The sequence below is a fragment of the Salvia splendens genome, unplaced genomic scaffold, assembly GCF_004379255.2.
Source record: "Salvia splendens isolate huo1 unplaced genomic scaffold, SspV2 ctg993, whole genome shotgun sequence".
Classification (NCBI taxonomy): domain Eukaryota; kingdom Viridiplantae; phylum Streptophyta; class Magnoliopsida; order Lamiales; family Lamiaceae; genus Salvia; species Salvia splendens.
In genome coordinates, this window is record NW_024599685.1 from 14,772 (window position 1) to 37,621 (window position 22,850).

At 40.1% G+C, this 22,850-nt stretch overlaps 4 protein-coding genes, 1 long non-coding RNA gene and 1 pseudogene across 5 annotated transcripts; 1 reads left to right on the forward strand and 5 right to left on the reverse strand.

Moving 5' to 3' along the window:
• Positions 1-59: 59 nt before the first annotated feature.
• Positions 60-2,236, reverse strand: LOC121792005. Its single transcript, XM_042189798.1, has 4 exons — positions 1,716-2,236; positions 1,185-1,289; positions 1,011-1,098; positions 60-905 (listed from the first exon to the last, which is right to left on the reverse strand). Exons 1-4 carry the CDS (start codon positions 1,929-1,931, stop codon positions 274-276), a joined length of 1,041 nt encoding a protein of 346 aa, XP_042045732.1. The 5' UTR covers positions 1,932-2,236; the 3' UTR covers positions 60-273.
• Positions 2,237-4,736: 2,500 nt separating this feature from the next.
• On the reverse strand, positions 4,737-7,842 carry LOC121792006. The gene is made up of 2 exons (XM_042189799.1): positions 6,458-7,842; positions 4,737-6,382 (listed from the first exon to the last, which is right to left on the reverse strand). Exons 1-2 carry the CDS (start codon positions 6,563-6,565, stop codon positions 5,669-5,671), a joined length of 822 nt encoding a protein of 273 aa, XP_042045733.1. The 5' UTR covers positions 6,566-7,842; the 3' UTR covers positions 4,737-5,668.
• A 515-nt stretch (positions 7,843-8,357) lies between these two features.
• On the reverse strand, positions 8,358-9,745 carry LOC121792003 (fasciclin-like arabinogalactan protein 21). The gene has a single exon (XM_042189796.1). It carries the CDS (start codon positions 9,461-9,463, stop codon positions 8,468-8,470), a length of 996 nt encoding a protein of 331 aa, XP_042045730.1. The 5' UTR covers positions 9,464-9,745; the 3' UTR covers positions 8,358-8,467.
• Positions 9,746-10,326: 581 nt separating this feature from the next.
• LOC121792004 (membrane steroid-binding protein 2-like) lies at positions 10,327-12,898 on the reverse strand. Its single transcript, XM_042189797.1, has 2 exons — positions 12,513-12,898; positions 10,327-10,875 (listed from the first exon to the last, which is right to left on the reverse strand). Exons 1-2 carry the CDS (start codon positions 12,824-12,826, stop codon positions 10,479-10,481), a joined length of 711 nt encoding a protein of 236 aa, XP_042045731.1. The 5' UTR covers positions 12,827-12,898; the 3' UTR covers positions 10,327-10,478.
• Positions 12,899-14,539: 1,641 nt separating this feature from the next.
• On the reverse strand, positions 14,540-16,624 carry LOC121792002 (annotated as a pseudogene).
• Positions 16,625-19,004: 2,380 nt separating this feature from the next.
• LOC121792008 lies at positions 19,005-19,380 on the forward strand. Its single transcript, XR_006048797.1, has 2 exons — positions 19,005-19,061; positions 19,212-19,380. It is a non-coding gene; the product is annotated as an uncharacterized LOC121792008 (long non-coding RNA).
• The last annotated feature ends 3,470 nt before the right edge of the window (positions 19,381-22,850 follow it).

Genomic DNA, 22,850 nt, shown 5'->3' on the forward strand with positions numbered 1-22,850 from the left:
TATAAACCTGCATTTCACTTCAAGTTATATTATCATTATGTGACTTTGTGATAGTAATGTTTAAGAACACTGAAATTCTTCAAAAAATCGTTCTGGAGTCTGGACCATGTAATCTGAAGTATAATTCAGATTATCCAGATAGATTTACAAAATCAGGAATTCTAGCCAGCTGCTGCAGAAAGTCGCTAGAATGACTAAATATTTCAAGTAATTTTAGACAAGGGCATCAAAACAGACGATCTATCTAAACCTAGAAACTTGCTACAAACATTTTCATTTTGTAATACAGTGGTTGGAATTGTCATTTGGTAGTGGTTCCTGATGTGAGCTAAGAAGCTGCTGGAATGCATTCTGAAAATGGGAGCCATCCTCCACTGGGATTTCATTGGTAAGCATCTTCACTGCGAACTCAAAACAAGGATCGGCCCAGATATCACTGAAAGGAAGCGCGCAGGAGGAAGCTGAAGCTTGGATGGGGGACACCTCATTCATCTTGTTCACATCTTCTATCGGGATTGCACCGGTGAGAGTTTTGATTGCAAACTCGATGCATGGATCCATAACTAAATCATTCAGTGAAGACTTGAGCTTCTTTTCATCACACTCATGCTCTTCAGTAGATGAAACATCTTCCAGTGGCAAATTGGTGGAAGCTTCTTCATGCTTCTTCATCTCTGTACTACCTGACAGCTCAGATTTGCCGATAGTCTCAACATCTAATGGTGGATCTGCTTCGACCCGAGCAAGCCGTTTTGAACTTCTGCGAGGCAGCTCATTCATCCATTTGCTGTTTTTCTTTCTCTTCTTCAGGGATGCTGCCTTTTCCTCATCTTCTGCCACAGAATCATTTTCTTTTTCTATTTGCGCAGAAGCATCTGTATGTGATGGATCAATGCATTCACCTTCTGCGCCACCACAAACAATCTTTACTATCAGAATTATCACTTGGAATATCACATGTAAATGTGAGTCATAATAAGCAGATACTATATGCAAGAAACAAGCTGTACCTGACTTTACCGTGTCTCTCCTGGTCTTGCCACCCTTGATCGATCCCGAAGGTAATAATCTTTCTTTGACACTCTTTTTCATGTCTACCTACACATTGCAAGAGTGGGAAACTATTCCTAAGTATATATGGATTCACGTTGTTGGGACAAGAACACAAGGTTTCTAGTTTCTACCTTATTCCGCAGCCTGAGTTTGAGATCTTTCTCAGCATTCTTAAGATACCGAAACACCTCAGGCTTGGACTTGAATCTGTGGTCATTTGATGGACTCACATAATACTAGCCATGTATACAGAATAATCAAAACCAGTTTCAAAAAACAGTATTCCGCCACAAATAGTTAGAAGGAATAAAGATTGAGGCTTTTTTTAGTGGTGTCATGGATTGTTGCAAATAGAAGATCGAGTCTCAAGATCTCATACTCAAATGTAATACAGCAAAAGACTGAATCTTGATTTATCAGACTTTAATTACCAAAACAAGTGCTTCTCAACATACTATCTAACAAAAAAATAATCAAAATAATCACGTTGACAGATGAGCTGCTCTTCCCAGTTGCCACTTCACTAAATCAAACTGCATGTACTAACTAATAGCTATGAACTCATCAGACATGTCTTACACCGAGGTAAACAGCCACTAAAATCGCATTTTAGAAATAAAAAAGTTATGAAATTGAAATAATGTACTTAGTAACTAAATTACCCTATCTTTTCTTCCAGAGCTCCGAACTCTCACACAAACTTTCCAGTCCACCGGCAGCCACTCCGGGCGTTCACCATCCATTTCACAATTTTGCACTATTTTCAACTTCTTCCTCTGGGACAAACACTGACTCCCCCCAAAAAAGAGAACTTTTTTTTCTGGGAATAGGAAACAGTCTCTTCTTCTTCTTCTTCTTCTTCTCTCACATGATTTCATATGATAGCGTGAGTTGTAATCTTTGAAGAAAGGTAAAGCTGGGAAATTACTAGAAAAAAAAAGGTGTGAAGTGTGAGCAGAGTGGTTTAATTGGAGGGTCGAAAGCGGACAAATCGCATTCACGACCACTCTGTGGGCTTGCACTGCAAGAGAAACACCAAGTTGGATCTTTCACCAGGGATTCAATCAATTCTACAAAAATACCGAATTACTCTTCCTTTCCAGCATTTTTTTATTTGCCCCCCTTTTTTTTGTTCTTTTTTATTTGAATCCACTCTGACCGAAACCAACATCACCACATGTCACACGCCCTCCCGCCAAAGAGACTAGAGAGAGAGAGATGGGATCCAATGGAAGATGCTTTTTTGTGATATACAAGGATGTACGCTATAAGCCGGACACTTCCAATAGTCCCGCCACTTTTTTTATCCATAACTCCAGTTTATTTGTCCGCGCCCACAAATAAAAGTGTCTGCAGCTATAAGCCGGACACTTCTAATAGCCTCGCCATTTTTTTAGCCACTTTTCATTTTATTTCATTTTTCGCTTATTTTAAATCAATTGTAATTAAAATTATCGGAATGTAAATAATTAGAAACCGAGGTAATACTGAAATGTAAAAAAATATTTAGACCAAATATTCGTTGTATTATGGAACCGGGAAAATTATACAACGAACATTTTAAAAAATACAAACAAAAACACCGCCACCGTCTACTCGGTGGCGGAATCGGATTCCTCCTTCTCTTCGGCCACGGATGGCTAAGCGCGTCCAGGTTGTCTGTAATCTCCAAACGCCGAACGACCAAATTCCTCTGAAAAGAGGCCTGACCTCGAAATTGGGTCTGTTGCCACGGCGGGGGCGTGAGACCACGTGTGGCCTGGAGGGGGCGTGAGACTCGACCTCCAAGGCTGAGATGGAGGAGGAGTTGGACTCGAACCCCACAGCTGGGAATGATAGCCGCCATATCCGTCATATCCCAATTCGTCAGTTCCGGGTGATTCGTCGTCTCCACAGTGCATTTTTAGAGAGTGAAAAAGTAAAGAGTGAATTAATGGAGAGAGTGTGAAATGGGTGGTGGATGAGTGATATTTATAATAAAATTTTCGAAAATAATAATAATAAAAAAAATGGCCGGACGCTGCCGGCGCGCCGATGACCGGCGCACTATAGGCGCGGCGAGGCACGCCCAGCGCGTCCTCGCCCCCTTCTCGCCGAATGGCCGTCCGCCCCAAAAAATGCGTCCGCCTCGGGGCGGACGCTTCCTACACTATAGCGCGGCGCGGCGACAACGGATTGGGGGCGGACGGCGCGCTGCCCCAATAGTGGATACCCTAACAGGAAAAAGCTCAAATTTTACAGTACTTTGAGTAGAGTAGGCCGCCAGTAAATTCTTGTCTTATTCATGTACTACTCAATATGTTAAATTATAGGCTTGTAATTTGCGGGTGTTCAACGCAATATCAAAGCTATTCCAGTGTTTTCAAACAATAAACAAAAATTGATCTTTAGCATAACCCTTTAATTCTTTTTCTCCGGCTAATCATTTGTTTTTGACAACATGAGGAACAGCATATTTTGACGTGAACCCCTTTGTAGAAGCTTGATTTCTTCACGATATTCACGTTACTGAAGTAAAGAAAACAAGAAAAAACCATTTGAATTAAATAGTGGCATATAATATGCCTGTTAATTTACATCACATAGAATTTGAAAGGTGTAACATTCATGTATATGTATTTCATAAACTATTACACATCATCAGAATATAAATGATTCTTCACAATCCAAAGAATTCAACAAACAGCTCTCGGTATTTATTTCAGAATTCTACTGCAACAGTATCCAATCTATTGAATGAAATAACGAAAGGGAAAAAAATCTGTATCATATTTAGGCTATATATGTCTTCAATATTCAGATATAGAAAAAGACAGAGAGCTATCTTGGATCAGTTGTGAAGCGGGTTCGGACCACACGGGACGAGCCTCCGCGACACCACGTGTAGCTTGTTGGTCTCGGCTGTGTACCGAGGAACAACGGAGAAGTGTCGAAGAAAAGTGGAATAAAAGTTTGCCCTCACTCTTGCTTCATTTGCAGCATGGTTGATGTGTCTGCAACTGGTAACATGGAGCTCTGCTGAAACAATCATGAATATGAGAAACAAGAATGAACTAGTTTGGATTCTCATATCCGAATTATTTTTTTTAAAAGAAAGAAGATCCTTAACTAAAGCAAGATGAATTGCAAATGTGTTTTGTAGAGCTACTTATAGCAAAAGAAGCAACCATATATGTAGAGCTACATATATGAAGAAAGTCAGAGGCAGGGATGAGAAGCAACGTCTCTACGCGTGCCAGTGTTGCTCAAGAAAACAATGGTTTCACGTCGTGAACTGTTAATAAAATAATTAGTAGTTGACTTTGTGTTTTTCCACATTATGTATTGCTTTGGAAAATTATTATTATTTGAATTCCTCTGTTAAGGTCTTCTCTCCTCAACAACAGCCGATCACTCGTCTCGGCGTCAACTGTCCTCTCCGGCGCCCTGCTTCAGGGTCGGCGGCTTCCAAGATTGACTGTGCGCGGGGAGCGTTCCCGTCGGGCAGTCAAGTTCCCAGGGTTTTCACAAGATATCAACGAGTTATTGGGCAAAAGATATTTTTCATTCATATCAGATAATGAACAAAATAGCCCTATTTATAATCTACGGACCCTAGGTTTGGTTCGACCTAATCCTAAACATCGGGAAAGAACCAACAAGGAAACCCGACGGAGCTTATAATTACGCTCGACTCAATTAAAAATTAAAAAGAAAATCTTCCAAAAATAAAAAGAACTAAGGTTCGACTACTCCTTAAAATAAAAGTAACATAAATATGGAAATAACTATTTGGTGACGAAGTTGTCAAATCTACTCGGAGCTTTCACATTCCTCGTCGGTTTAGACTTCGCGATGGACGCCTCTTCTCGAGCTTCCGTTACCCACGTATCCGCTTCACTCCTCATCGCATGTTCCTCGTCCTGCTCTTCCGGAGGTTGCGGTTCAGTTGGGATCGTATCAACCCCCCCTCCATAGCTACATCCTTGTCCTCAAGGAGGATATTTGGAAACTTACGTTGAATCACCTCCAAAGGCTCCCATGACGGAGACTCCGTTCCATCCGACCATCGAACTAACGCGTGCTCCCTTGGCTGATCCCCAGTCCAGAGCATTCTCCTCTCCAGCACACGAACCGGATACACCACAGGTCGATCGCCGATAAATTCCGACGGTAAGTCGCCCCGAAGTTCCACTGAGTCACCAGAAACAAACGGTCGAAGTAGGCTAACGTGGAACACGTTATGGATTCCGCTCCCCTCCGGGAGTTGCAGCCTGTAAGCCACCTGGCTGATTCGTTCGATCACGTCAAATGGCCCATAATATCGTCGCGCCAACTTGGCCGACAACGGACGGGCGATCGAATGTTGACGATAAGGCTGGAGTTTGAGCAACACCTTATCCCCCACCGAAAACTCCACGTTTCGACGACGTTTATTCACCGAATCTCGCATCGAAATGCTCGTTTTGTAAGTCCACGGTCGAATACTTGGGCCATTTAATCAGTGCGGGTCTCATGAAGGCCGATCCGAGCAAAATTGCTTCCATGACCGCCTGGCCTACACCAAAGTCGGTTAAGCAGCTTCGGGGTTTCTTGGGTTTGACGGGGTACTACCGTCGTTTTATTACAGGATACGTTATGATTCTCGATCGCTCCCCGTATCAATTAAAATACACACTTCCCGATCCTGTATTGACCCTATCACTTTCAGAGGTCGTGAGCGACGGCCTCCATACATAGCGTGTACGTGTGCTACCTCCATGTCTGCCAAATCCTCCGTCATATCCTTCTCCAAATCGCCGTCATCCACATCGTCCGAATCGTCGGCATAACAAAGTAAACGCTGCTTGCAAACGTGTCCAATGACCCATTTATCCGGACAATAGTAGCAGAGACCCATCTTCGCGCGCTCTGCCTTCTCTGCCTGGGACACCCGGACCTGCGGTTGTCGCGAGGGGGTCGCAACACGTCCCTGAGCCGGCTGTTGAGTCTGGCCAAGGATGTTCTGGGTCGGCGGATGGCTCGAAACCGGGCCTGCCTGAATGCGAGTCTCTCGGGCTTGCCACGGGCGACGAGAATTCTGCTGATGCTGCTGGCGGTCGCCGTGGGAGTCGGCCAGTTCCAATGTCAAAGCCATCGCCGCGGCTAGAGACGACGGCCGATGCAAGCGCAACCGTTCCTGCATATCCGGCTTTAATCCCGCCACGAACAGAGTGAATAGCTGTCTTTCCGGAATGCCCTGAACTCGGTTGAGATATTTCTCGAACGTATCGTGATACTCGACCACTGAACCTGTTTGCGTCAATTTTGCAATTAATCCAAAGCGATGACGGATGTCCTCCAAAAACTCCTGCCACGTGACAAATTCATTATTCGCGCAATAATTAAAGACCCACTCCGATGCCGGAGGGTCAAACAACATTACCGCATAGTGTAAGCGTTGTGCGTCTGGCATCATCAGATGGTTAAAATAATATTGGACCCTCGACACCCAATTTGTCGCGTCAGATCCATCAAATCGTGGTGCCGCCATCTTAACCCTTTCGGTCTTATCAAGCGATGCGTCTCGTGAATTAAAACGTTGAGGCGGATCCCAACATGAAGCTGGGCGGTCGAACGATTGATTAAAACCGTTGAATCTGGCGCGGCCAGAATCAAACCCCTATTGAGTCCCATTCACTGCCGTCCTGCCGTAACCCTCCTGGCGACCGGCGTTCTGGTGGCGAGACTTAGTCCCGCTGTCCCATGTTCGTTTTCCCCGAACATCCATCTCCTCATACTCCTCCCAATCGCCATGCCTCGATGGAGGTTCTATCTCGCACGTAAGGGCCGGCTCCAAATTCTCGAACCTACGATCCGTCTCGTCCCTCCACACGTCCAATTTATCGAAACGATCCAACAGCCGGTCCAGTTTAGCATTAATAGGGTCACCCTGCTGCACGTCGTCTCCCTGCCTTGTCTCCAATTCTAAGTCCTCGAACGGTGGGTGATTGAATCCTCCAGCCTCACGGCGAAACACCGGCTGACCACGTCGGAAAGGCCCCCACCCCGGCCTACCGCAGTTTTTATTGCGTCGCATTGAATTCAAGGTGAAAGCACCAGATGTTAAGGTCTTCTCTCCTCAACAACCGCCGATCACTCGTCTCGGCGTCAACTGTCCTCTCCGGCGCCCTGCTTCAGGGTCGGCGGCTTCCAAGATTGAATGTGCGCGGGGAGCGTTCCCGTCGGGCAGTCAAGTTCCCAGGGTTTTCACAAGATATCAACGAGTTATTGGGCAAAAGATATTTTTCATTCATATCAGATAATGAACAAAATAGCCCTATTTATAATCTACGGACCCTAGGTTTGGTTCGACCTAATCCTAAACATCGGGAAAGAACCAACAATAAAACCCCGACGGAGCTTATAATTACGCTCGATTCAATTAAAAATTAAAAAGAAAATCTTCCAAAAATAAAAAGAACTAAGGTTCGACTACTCCTTAAAATAAAAGAAACATAAATATGGAAATAACTATTTGGTGACGAAGTTGCCGAATCTACTAGGAGCTTTCACATTCCTCGTCGGTTTAGACTTCGCGATGGACGCCTCTTCTCGAGCTTCCGTTACCCGCGTATCCGCTTCACTCCTCATCGCCTGTTCCTCGTCCTGCTCTTCCGGAGGTTACGGTTCAGTCATCGCCTGTTCCTCGTCCTGCTCTTCCGGAGGTTGCGGTTCAGTTGGGATCATATCAACCTCACAAAGGAATATAGTGATCTAGTTCATGACATTGTAATTGGATGAGATTAAAGCTACTAAATGGGAATATAGATTGAGAAACACAGTAATTGATGTGTTGGGGTCAACTCTGTTGCAGGCGTGACCTAATTGTATATAGCCTACTAATCTAGACTCTTCCCACTCCCAGTGGCATTTTCTGTGCAAGTTTTGTGTGACTTTCTTTAACTATCCATTTGTCAATTCAGCTATGCAGTGACATTAATTCATTAAGTATTTAATTTTAGGAATTTGATTAATACTAGTATCAAATCACAGGGAATATTTGAAAAGCTAGCATAAACAAGTGGTTGACATTATACGGTTTCCTTGAACCGACAGGCCAAAGACATCTTTGTTTATCTTCTTCACCCTCACGTTTTACTTGGTCAGCTGATAATCTTGTATTCTTGATAGAATGTGTTGTACCACTGAATCTGGTACGGATATTGAAACAATATTAATTTAGTACTCCATAAATTAACTTGTTTATTGTCTTCAACTAAAAAAGATATGGAGCACCAGTTCCAGTTGTAAGACAACAGAATTAATTTGACCCTTAATAATAAAATGAAATGAATAACAAGCCAAAACCTGCAATCTCCGTATCTACATTTGTGTCTTCACAATGTACAAAGAAGAGCAAAAATTATTTTTAAAAAATGAAAAAAGGAACGAATTAGTGAAAGAAATCGTCCAAATAAAGACTCCTTGAAATTCCATGAAGGACGAAGTTGTTGGAGGAGAAGACGTCAGGCCTAGTAATCTGGACTCCATTAACAGCCAAATTTGGAGACATATTAGCAATCTGGAGATGAGAGGCAGGAAGCAATGTTGTGAGCGATGAATTCCCCACCGCCCTCAACTCCACATAACTATATCTCTGTCGCAGAATGTGAAGTCTCACGACTCTATCCAAGAACGGCGACGGCGAGGACAGAAACTCAAAATCCCCCGCCGCAAGCACGGTGACGGAGGAAAGATTCGCGTAATCTCTAAGAATCCCATCCACAACCGCCTTCAATCCGATCGCGAATGAAACAAATCCGTTGGAGCTCAAAACCCTAATTATCCCTTTCCACTCCACCGCCCCTTTCCCGGCGAGAGCGGTGGATAAGGCGCGGCACGCCGCCGCGGCTTCGAAGGGCGCGGAGACGCCGTGGACGGCGAGGGGGCCGTGGAGGAACATGTCAGGGTGGGAGACCAAGACGTGGTTGATGGTGAGGGAGGTGTAATTGGTGGAGTTGGTGATGGCGAGGGTGTCGTCGGCGGCGAGGGTTTGGAGGCAGAAACCGGGGGGTTTCTTGAGGAGGACGGACATGGGGAGGGTGGCGGGGACGGCGTGGTAGCGGAGGAGGTGGCGCATGGTGGAGGGCGGGAGGGAGAGGAGGGAGATGGCGGAGTCTTGGATGGCGAAGAGGGTGGTGTGGGGAGAGGAGAGGAAGAGCTCCGGAGAGATTCGGAGGAGGGTGGCGGTGATATGGAAGCCGCCGTGGAGGCGGAGGGCGAGGGAGGCGTTGAGGGCGAGGGCGAGGGCGAGGGCGTGGGGAGGGGGGAGGGGGTTGCTGGAGGGGTATCTAGCGGTGGAGATGGCCATAAAAGCGAGGGTGCAACACATGGCAAGGTAGAAAGGGGCGTGCCACCAGTGTGAACACGATGACTCTGCTGCTGCCATTGCCGATTTTCAACTGCATATATTTACTTCTTTATCTCTTCCATTTATATAACTCCAGTACTCTAGTTCGATGTCTGTCTTGCTCCATGCAAATTCTAACTTTCAATTTTTTCCATATTGTTATTATTTTTATTTATTAAGTAGTAACTAGTATTACTATAAATTTTATTTTTATAGTAAAAATTCTGAAAATACTGTAAATAAGTCCTACATCCCACTAAATCACTTCACTCTTATTTTATTTATAAATCAATATAAAAAACAAGTATCATATTCCACTAATCTTTTCAACCCATTACTCCAGTACTCTAGTTCGATGTCTGTCTTACTCCATGCAAATTCTAACTTTCAATTTTTTCCATATTGTTATTATTTTTATTTATTAAGTAGTAACTAGTATTACTATAAATTTTATTTTTATAGTAAAAATTCTGAAAATACTGTAAATAAGTCCTACATCCCACTAAATCACTTCACTCCTATTTTATTTATAAATCAATATAAAAAACAAGCCTCATATTCCACTAATCTTTTCAACCCATTACTTTTTTATATTTCTTAAAGCTCATGTCCACAACCATTATTTTTTATATTTCTTGAAGCTCTTGTCCACACTAAATATGACTCATATTGTGGAAGTTGGATAGATAAGGAATTAATTTAGAGGTGAAATGAAACACCACAAACGGAATCTGAATCTCATATCACTAAATACTCGTAGGCAACCTTTACTGCAAGTTTTAATTTTTTGCCTTTTAGCATTTCTAGCTTTTGCCTTTCGTATAAATCGCAGTGGAAAGATAAAAATGGATGGTAATTATATCCAAAAGATTGAAACCTAAACAGTTGAATGAAATGGCGTATAAAACCCAACTCCATAAGCTTCATGTCATTATTAGGCCAAAAAAATAGACAAGTTGTGATCTACAAGGCCTGTCATAAGATAGAAATGATGTAAACAAGGGTAAAGTATACTATCATTCAACCCTATTTGCATTAACATATTGATAATATTTCACACCTTTTTCTCGACATCAACATCAGCAGCAGCAGTTGTGGTTTCCTCTGTTTCCTTAGGAGCAGCAGTCTCTGATGGACCATCTTCAGCAGGTTTAGCAACATGACCCTCGGCAGCATCTTCTACCGGTTTAGCAGCATCACTTGGAGAAGCATCGGTTGCTTCACTTGGGGTGGGACCATCAGTTACTGGCACGGTTGTCTTGACAGTTCCCACCTTCACATATTTGCTCATGAACTTGTATTCCCAATCTTGCAGAGCTTCCATCTCAAACACGCCCAGCCCAGTAAGATCACCATTCAGGTCTTTATCCTCGAAGGACATTTTTGCAAGAGCTCTACTAGCATCCTTTCCCGCAAACAAAGCATAAGGTCCACCGGGTCCATAAAACATCCTGCAACCATAGAATGATCCCAACTACACAAATTAAGCCTTTGGCACGTTCATACATCTATGATCTATATTAATTAAGCTTGTTCTTATAGGGATCTATAGCTTGACTTCCAACTTCCCAAAGAAGAAGCACTGGATTGATACAACATGTAAAAGGATCACCATTCAGGTCTTTATCCTCGAAGCGACAGCAATGTTGGCTTACCAGTGTTTGCTGACCTCAATTGTTAATCATGACACATAGCATCTACTCTACTTATGTAAAGGATCACTCAGTGTGTGCAAAGTTCCAAAGTAAGTAAGTCTTACTCAACAATCATATGTGAATTTTAGTATCTATCTATGTTGTCACTTGCACAATGCTCAGCAAATCAGTAACTTAAGAGCTCATTTTGTCTACCAAGATTTGATCATATGAATTATTCACCCTTTCAACGTATAAGCTATGTAAGCTTGTGTTAGATGGTTGGTGACAAGCTGGCAGAAAAGTGGAGCATGGCAGAAAGATAACATCTTTGAAAGTTAATTGTAATTAGCAATCAAATTGAATTGGGAGTCAAGTGATTCTCCCAGCTGAGTTGATAATTGGTAAGTAGAAGATTAAATACTACTGATTAAATACTACTGATTTAGCAAATAAAAAAAATTAAAGTGCCTAATCCACAAGAACTAGACAAAGGAAATTATCTAAACCACTACTTAAGAATAGCAAATAAAAGATGAGCATCAGTGCTTTTATGCTATAAGTGTAGAATATGGCATATACAGACTATACGACTAGACTGCTGACTAGAAGAATTGTTAACTCAGACAGTGATATCAAATGGTAGTATAAGTTGCAACAATCAACATCCAATTAGATGGAACAAAACAAGGAATTAAAGAGGGAAACTTCAAATCCCTCACCATACTCAATTTGGGGTTGGGAAGCAAGCACATTCCTCGCAGAAATTTGCACAAACATTTTAGGCACAAAAGAAGATTCAACACTAAATGAAAATACCTTACAAGAAACTCCTCTCAAGAAAGCTAATGACTTGTACTGACCTATTGACTTATCTTATCTTCTTCTTTGGAAGTTTAGTTAAATATAAACGGTATCTTAAGCAAACAGAATACCGAGTTGCTAATAAACTTTTGTATAGCATATTTCAGGAAAGCTTTTGCTTCTAAAGAAGTTATCTGTTTTAGTCATTAAGGACTGCGTGAGGAAAGCTAGAGAATACAAGCAATAAAATTCATTGAGACAGTGACTCTGAAATACTCACTCAAAATATCTTATACTCCGTAGTAAATCTTTTTGCAAAACTGCATAGAAACGGGGAAGGAAAAAACACCCAAAAAAAGTTCAATCACTTTACCCAAGAATCCAGAAGAAAAGGAAGCTCAAAAGTGAGAATTTAAACCATGGAACAACAAAAAATAGACATACGGAATCAATCGGTCAGCCATATAAAGAAAAAAGGGAATTCACTAAACCCTCCTCATAAGCAAATACACACCACAAGCCAAAAAAATCAGCAAAACCCTAACAAATTGAGAACACATCGATCTCAGCAACATACACAGAAATTTCAAGAAAACGGGAAGGAATATAGATAAAAAAGATAAAAGCAGGGGAAGAGGGAGGAGATGGACCTGCTCTGCGTGACATCATAGATCTGGCCCTTGATAGCCATGAGTAGAGGCTTGTCGGAATTAGAGCCGTCGTAGAGTTTCAGCTCCTCGGCGGTGATCTCACCAAGCTGAACAGGAGGGGGCAGAGGCTCCATCTGTTCCTCAAAGCCTCTGGACCTGTCATGGGCGTGGCCGCCATCGGAGGAGCCGAACAAACTGGAGACAACGTAGTAAAGCGTGAGGCCTAGAGCAAGAACCGTGAAGAAAGTAGCCGGAGAAAGCCCTGTGTAGGCGGTGATCGATTCTTTCAATGTCTCCCACAACTGAAGGGCCATTGCGCTCTAGAGAGAGAGAGAGAGAGAGAGAGAGAGTGAGAGTGAGAGATGCTGGTTGGTATTACTAATTGAGTCGGCTATTTGGACTATCTGACTTCTACAAGTACTAATAATTCAATGCTCAATTTAATTTTGTTTATCAGTATAATAATACTTACTCTTAAATTTGTTTGTTTCTTCAATCTCCTCTTCATTGTCATTAAGATATAGTAATGAATTAAACAGAATAAATGGCATTTTATTTAATCACGAATATTAGATCTATTTAACAAAAGAAATTAGAGGAACTATTCATGGACCACTAGGCATGGGGATTGCGGAGTGGCCCAATGAATCAAAAGGTGCGAAAAGTTAATGCAATTTGCGTAGTTCGATAGGTTTATTTAATATGATTAAATAAAAGATAATTTTGTGTCCAGTTTTCTTGTTTCATCAATAATTAGCCGTCCCGCACTACTCGCACTTATTTCCTTTTTGGGCGTCCCAAGTTACTTGCACTCTTTCCATTTTTAGTAAAAAATTTCACCTACAACCGTCATTTTTGACTTTCCTATACACTCATTCCTTAATCTCCGAGCTGAAAAGGAAATGAGCGAGTAGCCCGGGACGGAGGGAGTACTACTACTACTATTGTTGTAATTTAATATTTTCATTTTTAGTGTATCAAATTAACTTCATTTATCATGGATTATTAATTTATCGGGAAATTGGTCTCTAAAATAATGAATTTTGTTTAAAATTTGGTATTTCCTACTAACTTTAAAATTTGTACTATATAATATCACAAACTTTGCACTTTATTTGGTATTTCCCCCGTCATGTCTATTATTACTATATTTGACTAACTTACAAGGCTTTTTTTATAATGCTTGAAACAATTAAATAAACGTGGTTTTCAAAGTGATTTTTTATCCTATATGTTATGGACTTAAAAAGTGATTTAAAATATCATAAAACGTATCATGGTTGCCTAAGTAAAATAAGATTTTGATAAAATGAGTTTGAGAAACACCAAACAAAATGCAAAGTTTGGAGTATTATAGGCCAATTTCAAAGTTCATGTGAAATACTAAATTTTAGGCAAAGTTCATGATTTTAGAAACTAATAATCCTAATTTATCATTGGTAAATTTCGATCAAGATTTGGCCTGCCCTTTGCTTCGACTTGCACACTCCTATGATCTTGTCATAATTGGACCATTAATTATACTTATAAGTTATAACCATAGGCTATATCATTGAATTAGTATAAATATGAATAAATAAAAAATAATTGTTGTAATCTTGATCATTGATTAATTTGGTATTTAACTATAAAATGAAGAATATAGTAAATAAGCATATTACCGTGGAAAATCCTCATTACAAAGCCAGTTAAATAGTGTAGCGCAGGAGTCGACAGCCAAAGGTACCGTAGTTTTTAGACCAAAAATAAAGAAATGAAATTACATAAATCCTAGTCAAGTTGTGGTTGCATAATACTCCCTCCGTACAAGGTATATCCTCCATTACAATATAGTTGAGACGTTTTTTGACCACGAGATTTAATAATTTGATGTTTAAAGATTAAATGAAGAAATAATAAAGTTATGAGAGAGAGTAAAGTAGAGAAAAAATAAGTCTCGACTCTTGAACAAGTCTTGAATCACCTCCACCTACAGCAGCTACAAGTTTAGTAGTCAATTGCAGATGGTATGTGTATATATTCTCTACCATCAACATCTGCGCATATATTCTTATTCATTTTGGTGTCTCTACCACTCCACATTTTATACACTACACACACACCTAAACCTAATCATATGGCAAGAGAACTCACTTCATCATCTCTCCAAAGATCTTCCTCGTACTTGTACCACCTTATCAGTCCCTCGTCGTTCCTCGTCCGCTGGCACATTGTGCAGGACTCGCTCATGCACGTCACAAACTTCTTCAGCCTGCTGGCTCTCTCTAGAATCGACTTGTCCAATGCTTTAAGGACTCTCCTAGGCGCTGGCTGTGGAGGGTCTTCCATGAGCAGACAGTGCGATATGTTCAGCACTTCTAGTCCCGGGATGCACTCCAGGATTATGATCAAAGCTTCCTTGAACAGCACCGAGCAACGGAGGCTCAGAACTTTTAGGTTTGGCAAAAATGCAGCCAGCGTGGATGCAAAAATATATGTCGCAAGGTCCCATCACTTTCAGTTGTGCAAAATTCTTGCAGCTTCTCGAAACCTCCTCCATTAGGTATGGGGGATTTGATATGCTAGGCATTGTTAGTGACTCCAGATCTCCCCACATCTTAACGGCCTGGCATATGCCTGTCTTCTTTATTCTGTTCCACGCGGGCATCACCAGGCGCTTGAGACGCGGGCACCTACAATGCAGATCATCAAACGATCTGCTAATTATCGATATCTCCAATAAGATATATATATAAGTCAGATACCAAGTAAAGCAACACCTTTGAAATTTTCTTTCGCGCTAACTCAGAGCATTATATATACATACAAAGATGCAGAATGTTAAGTCCTATAATTAGCTATTTCACCTCATGAATGATAAGATCATATCAGTAATATCAGCAGTCGTGAATTACCTTTTAGCGGTATATGTGAGTTGATCATCGCTGACATACATATTAAAATGGAAAATCATGGTCAATATGCTCTCACGGCTGAGATTCAGAGCAATCTTCAAAACACGCGTAAATGTTTTATCAGATCGACCATCCACATACACGTATGGCTCCAGCGGGATTTTGATGAAGTTGGACTTAAGCAATGACAAGTCAAGGGTCTTCCAGAGCAAAGGGTCACAGGCAGCCATTCTCCACGTGTGACAAACATGAGCAACTCCAGAGGTCAGTTCATAGATGTTCATCCTTTGGAAAATCTTCACCAAGATATCAATATCCATGTCCTCCCACCTTCTGATAGCAGAATACTCATCCTCCATGATTCGCGCTTCACAAAAGGCTTACAACATCACCAACCCTAAAAACAATCAAACAAGATCGTTTATGACTCTGTCACTTCATATGAAGCATTGTGTTGTATTGCAATCACAGTAGTTCAACAGATTGATCAGGATATAAGAGCAAAAAGTGGATCGTGATGAACGATGTGCGAAAGTCACAACAAAGACAATTACAATTTCCCAGATACTAATGCAACAAGAGCTACTTCAATTGCTACAGAATTACAAATTCCCACCTTCATTTCTCCAATTACTAATTCTGCCACTGCTCAATTTCTTGATATCATATCTTCAAAACGCACATACTTCACTTTAGTTATGAACAACCAGGAAAAAGAAGAAAAGAAAAGGGATAAAGTTTATCTTAATTCTATACCAAATAGTAGGAAACTTCAATCCAAAGAAATTCATGAATTGAAGGAGCCAAATTAGGACAGAACTAGACGAAAATGAACACACAACACCACTCAGAAACAACAACAAACACCAAATCATACATAAATCGGATGAAAGCATTTCATTTCTGTAAAGAAAAATCTCAACTCACACACAAAGACAAGTGAAATTTTCCACCTCTCGCTCCAATCACCAACATTCCAAGAAAATGCAAAAATCCAGGTGAAAAAAGCGAGCAATTTTAAAAAGAGAGTGATATTGAAGGAGTACCTTAAATTTTAGGGATCTGCGTGTATGCGGGTTTATTGTAATGATAACACCATGTCTGAAATGGGATATTTATTTACTAGTAGTACGTAATTTTGTTTTTCTGTTTTAGGCAGTCATGTTCTGCAACTGTGCAACTTAGATTAGGAGAGAGAATCAGATTCTAGGTGGTCAAGAAATCATCAACTCGACTCCATTCAAGAAATCACTCGAATCAAATGTCATTATTTGTATTTAACGGTACTGACAATTGTTGCTCACTTTAGTTTCATCCATAATTCTTAAATAAATTACACCTTTTTCTAATCAATATTTTTTATTTTCTCTCTGTGTTTAACTCGCTTTGAAGTTTGAATTGTCTTTTTCCAATCGAACCAAAATAATCATAATTCAGAAAAATATCATACTGAAAACTAAAATTCAAAAATAGAAATAACCAAATTAATACTAGTAATTTCTCAACTTCCAGCTTCAGATTCCAATTTTATAATGATATATAAGCCCATTACTGATGGGTTGTTTTCTACGGCCCGTTATAAAAAAATGAGGCCCATTCACTCATCATTGAGAATTATTAGCAAATCCAACAAAAGCCCGGATCTCAGAAGGCAACGCTTCTCAGCCGAAGCCAGAAATTTCAGTCTCCACTCCCCAAGAAAGTTTGTTTAACGGCAAGATGGCCGGCGGCGGAGACCACCACCACCACGCAGATGGGGCACACGGCGGAGATTTCAGGGCGAAAGTGTGGAGCATGACGGGCGGGGGCCAACTGCCGCCCCAAGCACTGGAAGCGCAACACCGCCGTCGCCATGGCCGGCATCGTCCTGATCTGTATCCCCATCGCCATGAAATCTGCCCAGCTTGAGGTATACACCTTCAATGCCAGATGATTTTGATTTTGCTGGCTTAATTTTGTAATCCTTCTGCTCTTTTTATCAAACTGAATTTAGGGTTTTTTGTCAGTTATGATTGTTTTCCGTTGTTTCATTTAATTGGCTTACGCTATTGCGGCCTGTCTGCTTCTCGCGATCTGTGCATTCCTAATATAGGGGGGCAAACGACGGTTAGAGGCGTGTATGTATTTAGGGGTGTGTGATTTGGGGATTATCTACCGTCAGCTCTGGGCATTTGGCTAGTTCACATTATCCATTTTCTGTTAAAGTTCAGCTCTCTGAGGGCAGAATCGTTGAAAATATCACTATTTAGCATCCAGTCATGAAAGTGGAAATGAACAAAGAAACCAGGAAGCTCTTTTTCTTTTCTGTTTTTTTTTTTCGGGCTGAGAAAGGGGTAAGGGAGGGATTGAAGGGTTCAAAGAAAATGCAGCATCATAAAGTGTGGTTGTGTATGCCAAACTCCGTATTGACTCGTGTATCCTATTTAATTAGTTATGCATCTTTTGAAAACCTCATACAGTATGTTAGAGAATTTGCCTTGTATTCCTACGATGATATGGACCATATAGTCTGATAGCGACTTAGGGGCTTTTGGCTAAGCTTATTTAGAGAGCTTGTAAAATGTTTCAAGAGCTTGTAAGTTGTGAATGTGTTTGTATGATAGAGCTATCTAAGATCAAGGTTAGAAATTCAACTGGACCCAATGCTATTATAAATACCATCTGAGTTTTGTTGACGGTTACCTAGATGCAACGTCTTCTGAGTAAAGTTGAACTTAGTGTTTTCTTTGAAAACATACTTCTTTGTATTGGTCCTATTGGAAGGCCTCAAGCAAAGTAGTGTCTTATGGTCATAATCTGGCATGCTTTAACTTGTGTCACGAGTTAGTATTGGCAGACAGATGAAGTTAATATGAGACTTATTTGTTTGATTTAAAATATTTTAAGGGAGGTAACTTTCACAACCGGTTGACTTGCAGCTTTTGACAAGAACAAAAACCTTTAGCATGAGCTCTAGAAGTGTGTACAAGTATACTTTCTCAACACATTTAAACAGCATTAAATCGTCTCTGTTTGGATGTTGTCACGGGTTTTTGAACATTCCAGAAAGTTATTTTAGGTTTTTGTTAACCCTGGGAATGATTTCTTTACCCCAGCTAATGAAGTTTTTCATCCTATTACAGTACTTAAGAGTTAGGACCATGATGCAGCTTTTAGATTATTTTTTAGTTATAAATATATCTTTATGTTCACACAGTATATAACATTGAAGATATACTCTTACTTACAAAATTCTGCTACCAAAATTGTCTCCTTCAAAACACACCTGTGCGCATCAGCTTAGACAGACACAACAAAAAATACCACTAGTATTTGTTATACACTTCACTGGAAAGCTGTATATTCTTTGTGTAGATTTGATTTTCTGTCGTATGGGGTTTGTTAGCTTAGTTTATTGAATGTAGCCTCCATCGTCAGTTGCTTGATAGATTTTCCTGAGTCTTTTATTTCCGAGTCTAGATGATTTGTCACTTGTTTACAATTATACATGCAGCTTATGTATAGTTCTTTCAAAGTGATTTATTGTTCCTTTAATTTGTTGCAGCAACGTCCACATCTTCCTGTGCGCCCAATTCCCTCCCAGATGTGGTGCAAAATTTGGAAACAAGGACTATTAGTTCTTTGAAAGAGGAAAACCTCCCCCTCGCATGGGCATGTAATAAAAATTACTGGATTTGATCATTTCGTGATATTGCGAAATCTCAAGTTTCAGATGCAAACAGTGTGGCTTGTTTTAGATTCTAGTTTTATCTATGTGATGTGGAAAGAAAGTGGAAAATAAGACATTGTTGCTTCGCTTTTGTAGGTTGACTAGATTTCGTGGAAGAAATTTAAGTCAATACCCTTCGATCAAGATCAAAATCAAAATGTATTGTACTGGTGTTGTATTTTCCTTGTGGCGTTCCAATATGATGGTGCACCTATTCAGTGATTCAATATCACCGATTATAAATAGTAAATACCATCTTTTGTTATTCTCATATCAATCCTCATCCGAATTTTTTTTACTCTCTCTTTCAAATTCATCAATTTCTTCACATAATTCTCCTAAATGTGTGGATCCAAACGGATTCATTGATTCGTTTAGACAAAGCATCGGACAATCCATCCAATGACAATTCATTCACAGAGGAGGAAGTCATATGTGCCATGATTGGGGAGCTCGATGCGATGGTGTACAGCAAATAGGGCAGAACGTATATGCATTGAGACATGAAAATGCCACTAGATGCCTTGTCAAGAATAATTCTCCAACAGAGTCACGATAGGTTGAAACTATATTTCGTCCACGATTCATATGAAAATAGTTGTCCATATGATACTGCAGTTCACGTACACTAACGCTCCAGATCTATTTTATGAATACTTGCATGTCACCAACACAACAAATATTTAAAATTAGGTTTCAAGCAATTTTTAATACTACTATAATTAGGACGTTTTTAGCAATTTATTTAAATATGGCCAATTCTTAGCATGTGTATCACTTGGCACTGGGTGTTAAATTGGTCGAGTTCATAGCACGCGCAATATCGCGGCCAGATGTGCACAGTTTTAGTACGCACCTTAAGAATTCGACCAGTTCATACCATGTAGCCACAATTGTGCGCGCGTGCCCTTGGCACTGCACAATAGCATGATAGGTTATGCACATACCAACTAGCACAATATAGACCCTACGCATACAAACTCAACACTGAGTAACAATTGCTTTTATAGTACACACTGCAGTCACCACTATTGGCAGTGCCCACTGCAAAAAACTTACTTTAAGGGACATAAAAATTGAGACCCAATTACTAGTATTTGAAAATTTTTAAAAATAATCATAATTTATGACACAAAAGAAAGTGTCGTCAAGTTGGGGCAAATTATCTTAATCTTTTGCTTTTGTTAGGATACTTCAATTTGTGCCTCCTAATTTTAATTGGTACAGTGACAATAAGAACACGTTAAGAAGTTGTGACAATATAACTAGACGCATAAAATAGCATCCTTAATAGCATTAAAAAATATCTTAATGTTTTGCTTTTGGTAGGATGCTTCAATTTGTTTCTCTTAATTTGAATTGATATAGTGACAATAAGAACACGTTAAGAAGCTGTAACAATACAAGTAGATACATAAAATAGCATTCTTAATAGCATTAAAAAATATATCTATTTATGATGGCTATAGTAATCTTATAATAGTCTCGGACTCTAGGTGCACATCAGCATATCGAATGGGAGTACTAAATATCAATGTTAGTAACTCGCAAATTAGCCACGTATCATAAGATCTCTGACTATATTTCTTTTTAAAATGGTATATGGTTCAATTCACAATTCACTTTATTGACATTAATAACATCACTTTTATGAAAGTAAAAGAAAATTAATAAATAACGACATATTGTAGTGAAGATTAGGAATGACATAAGGTTTGTCTTGAGCCACGTCGGACTGGGGCTGTCCACAATACCGAATTGAGGTACAAAAGCAACTACCCTTTATTAAATACCGATTCATAACTACTTTCACCTGCAGACCCAAAGATCTAATCTAGCCTCTTGCTCTCCTTGTGTTAATTAAAAGTAAGAGGTCTTGTTAAATCTCGGCCGTCACGTGGAAGTTTTGTCTAATTGTAATGACTTTTTGTGTGCATTAAGTAGGGGAATGATCCAGGGACGAAGATAGCGTTGGCCAAGCCACCGCTCAAGAGGGGCTTAGCCGGTGTCGGACCCCGTTATGTTTTGAGATTAGAGAAAGACCACAACTGCATCGGCGTAGAAAGAAAGAAAAATATGCAGATGGAAGTAGCTTTTACCGGAGGGAGGAAGAAGAAGATGCGACACGTTTTTAGGTTTTGATCAATTGGGCCTTTAAATAGGTTTAACTTTTGATTAATTTGGTGAAATGACCCAGGATTAAACGATTTCAAAAATTAATTAGTTTTGAGATTAATTACTTTATTTTGTTAAAATAATTAAATGACTTTATATAATTATTGCCTTATTATATTTAATTGGATTCACCTAAATTATTCTATTAGTATAGAGTACATAACATCAAATTAAAAACAGTTATTCCAATAATTTATTGTTTGAAATACAAAACATCAAATTAAAAATCAAATAACAAAATTACAACAACTAAATTAGTTTGTATTCTAATACCTCTTTTATAAATGTATTTCGATTTAATATCTCATTGAACTAATTTTTTTGATTTCTCAACATTTGATTGCTTGTTTTCATATTTCAAACAAAATGCGGTATTAATTTTTTCTAAATTTGATTGCATATTATTAATTTTTGGTTTGGTTAGATTTGTTACAAATATATCCGAATAATAAATCAAATTAAATAAAATAATATCTATATATATATATATATATATTATATATATTAAATTTTAATAATAAATATTATTATTTTGTTAAATTTCAGCACCAGCTAGAAGTCTCCAAACCGAACCGAACCGGACGAACCGGCCCGGAACCGTCACCGGCGGTTCGAACCGGGATCGGAACCGCCCGAACCGCCGGGCCGGTTCAGGTTTGCAGATTTTGAAGAACCGTAACCGGCGGTTCCGAACCGCCGGTTCGGCGGTTCCGACACCTTTTCAGGCCTACTTCCTAGCCTTTTCAGAAACCGCTCCCGCGGCCGCTGGTTTGGTCAGAACCGTTGACCGAAACCGCCGTTTCGGCCGAAAAAACCGCCGGTTCCGGCGGCAACCGGCGGTTCCAACGGTATTTTTAAAAATTTGAATTTTGAAATCGACGAAAAACCGCCGGTTTCCACCGAAAACCGGCGGTTCCGGCGGTTTCGGGACGCTTTTTCAAAAATTAAATTTTTTAATCACAATTTCCCCCTATAAATACCCCTCATCCTCTTCATTTCTCTCACTCACCCCATTCTTGTGTTAATAAGAATTTCTCTCTCAATCTCAATTTCTCTATTCTTCATCCTCATTCTCTCAAGTTGTTTACGTTATTTGCGCTCATACTTTACTCTCACGTTGTTCACGTTATCATCTTCACACAATCACACTACTCTCTATTATCCACTTTCAATTTCCATAAATATTTATATCATGTCTTCATCTCGTCGTGGTGGTGATCGGGGCAAGGGAATTGCCCAAGATCAAAGTCAAGTGATACTCGTCCGTCGACGTGCCCCTTCTAGAGCACAAGTTGCGGAGGAGGTGGGGAAGGCTAGCCTCTCTTCGAGCTCAAGTAAGTTATAATATGTTTAATTTTTTGTTATTCATTTTTATTAAATTCATAATTTCATTTTTCAACATCTATGTGTCTATGTGTTTTTATTTTGTGTTAGTATTTTACTTAGTTGTATAATTTTCGTAGGAGGAAGAAGATCGAAATGCGGCCTTGTTACTTGCCCTCACCGACGACGACCAACAAGGGGGGCATTCACAATTCGGCTTCGCGTTCGAGTACGAGT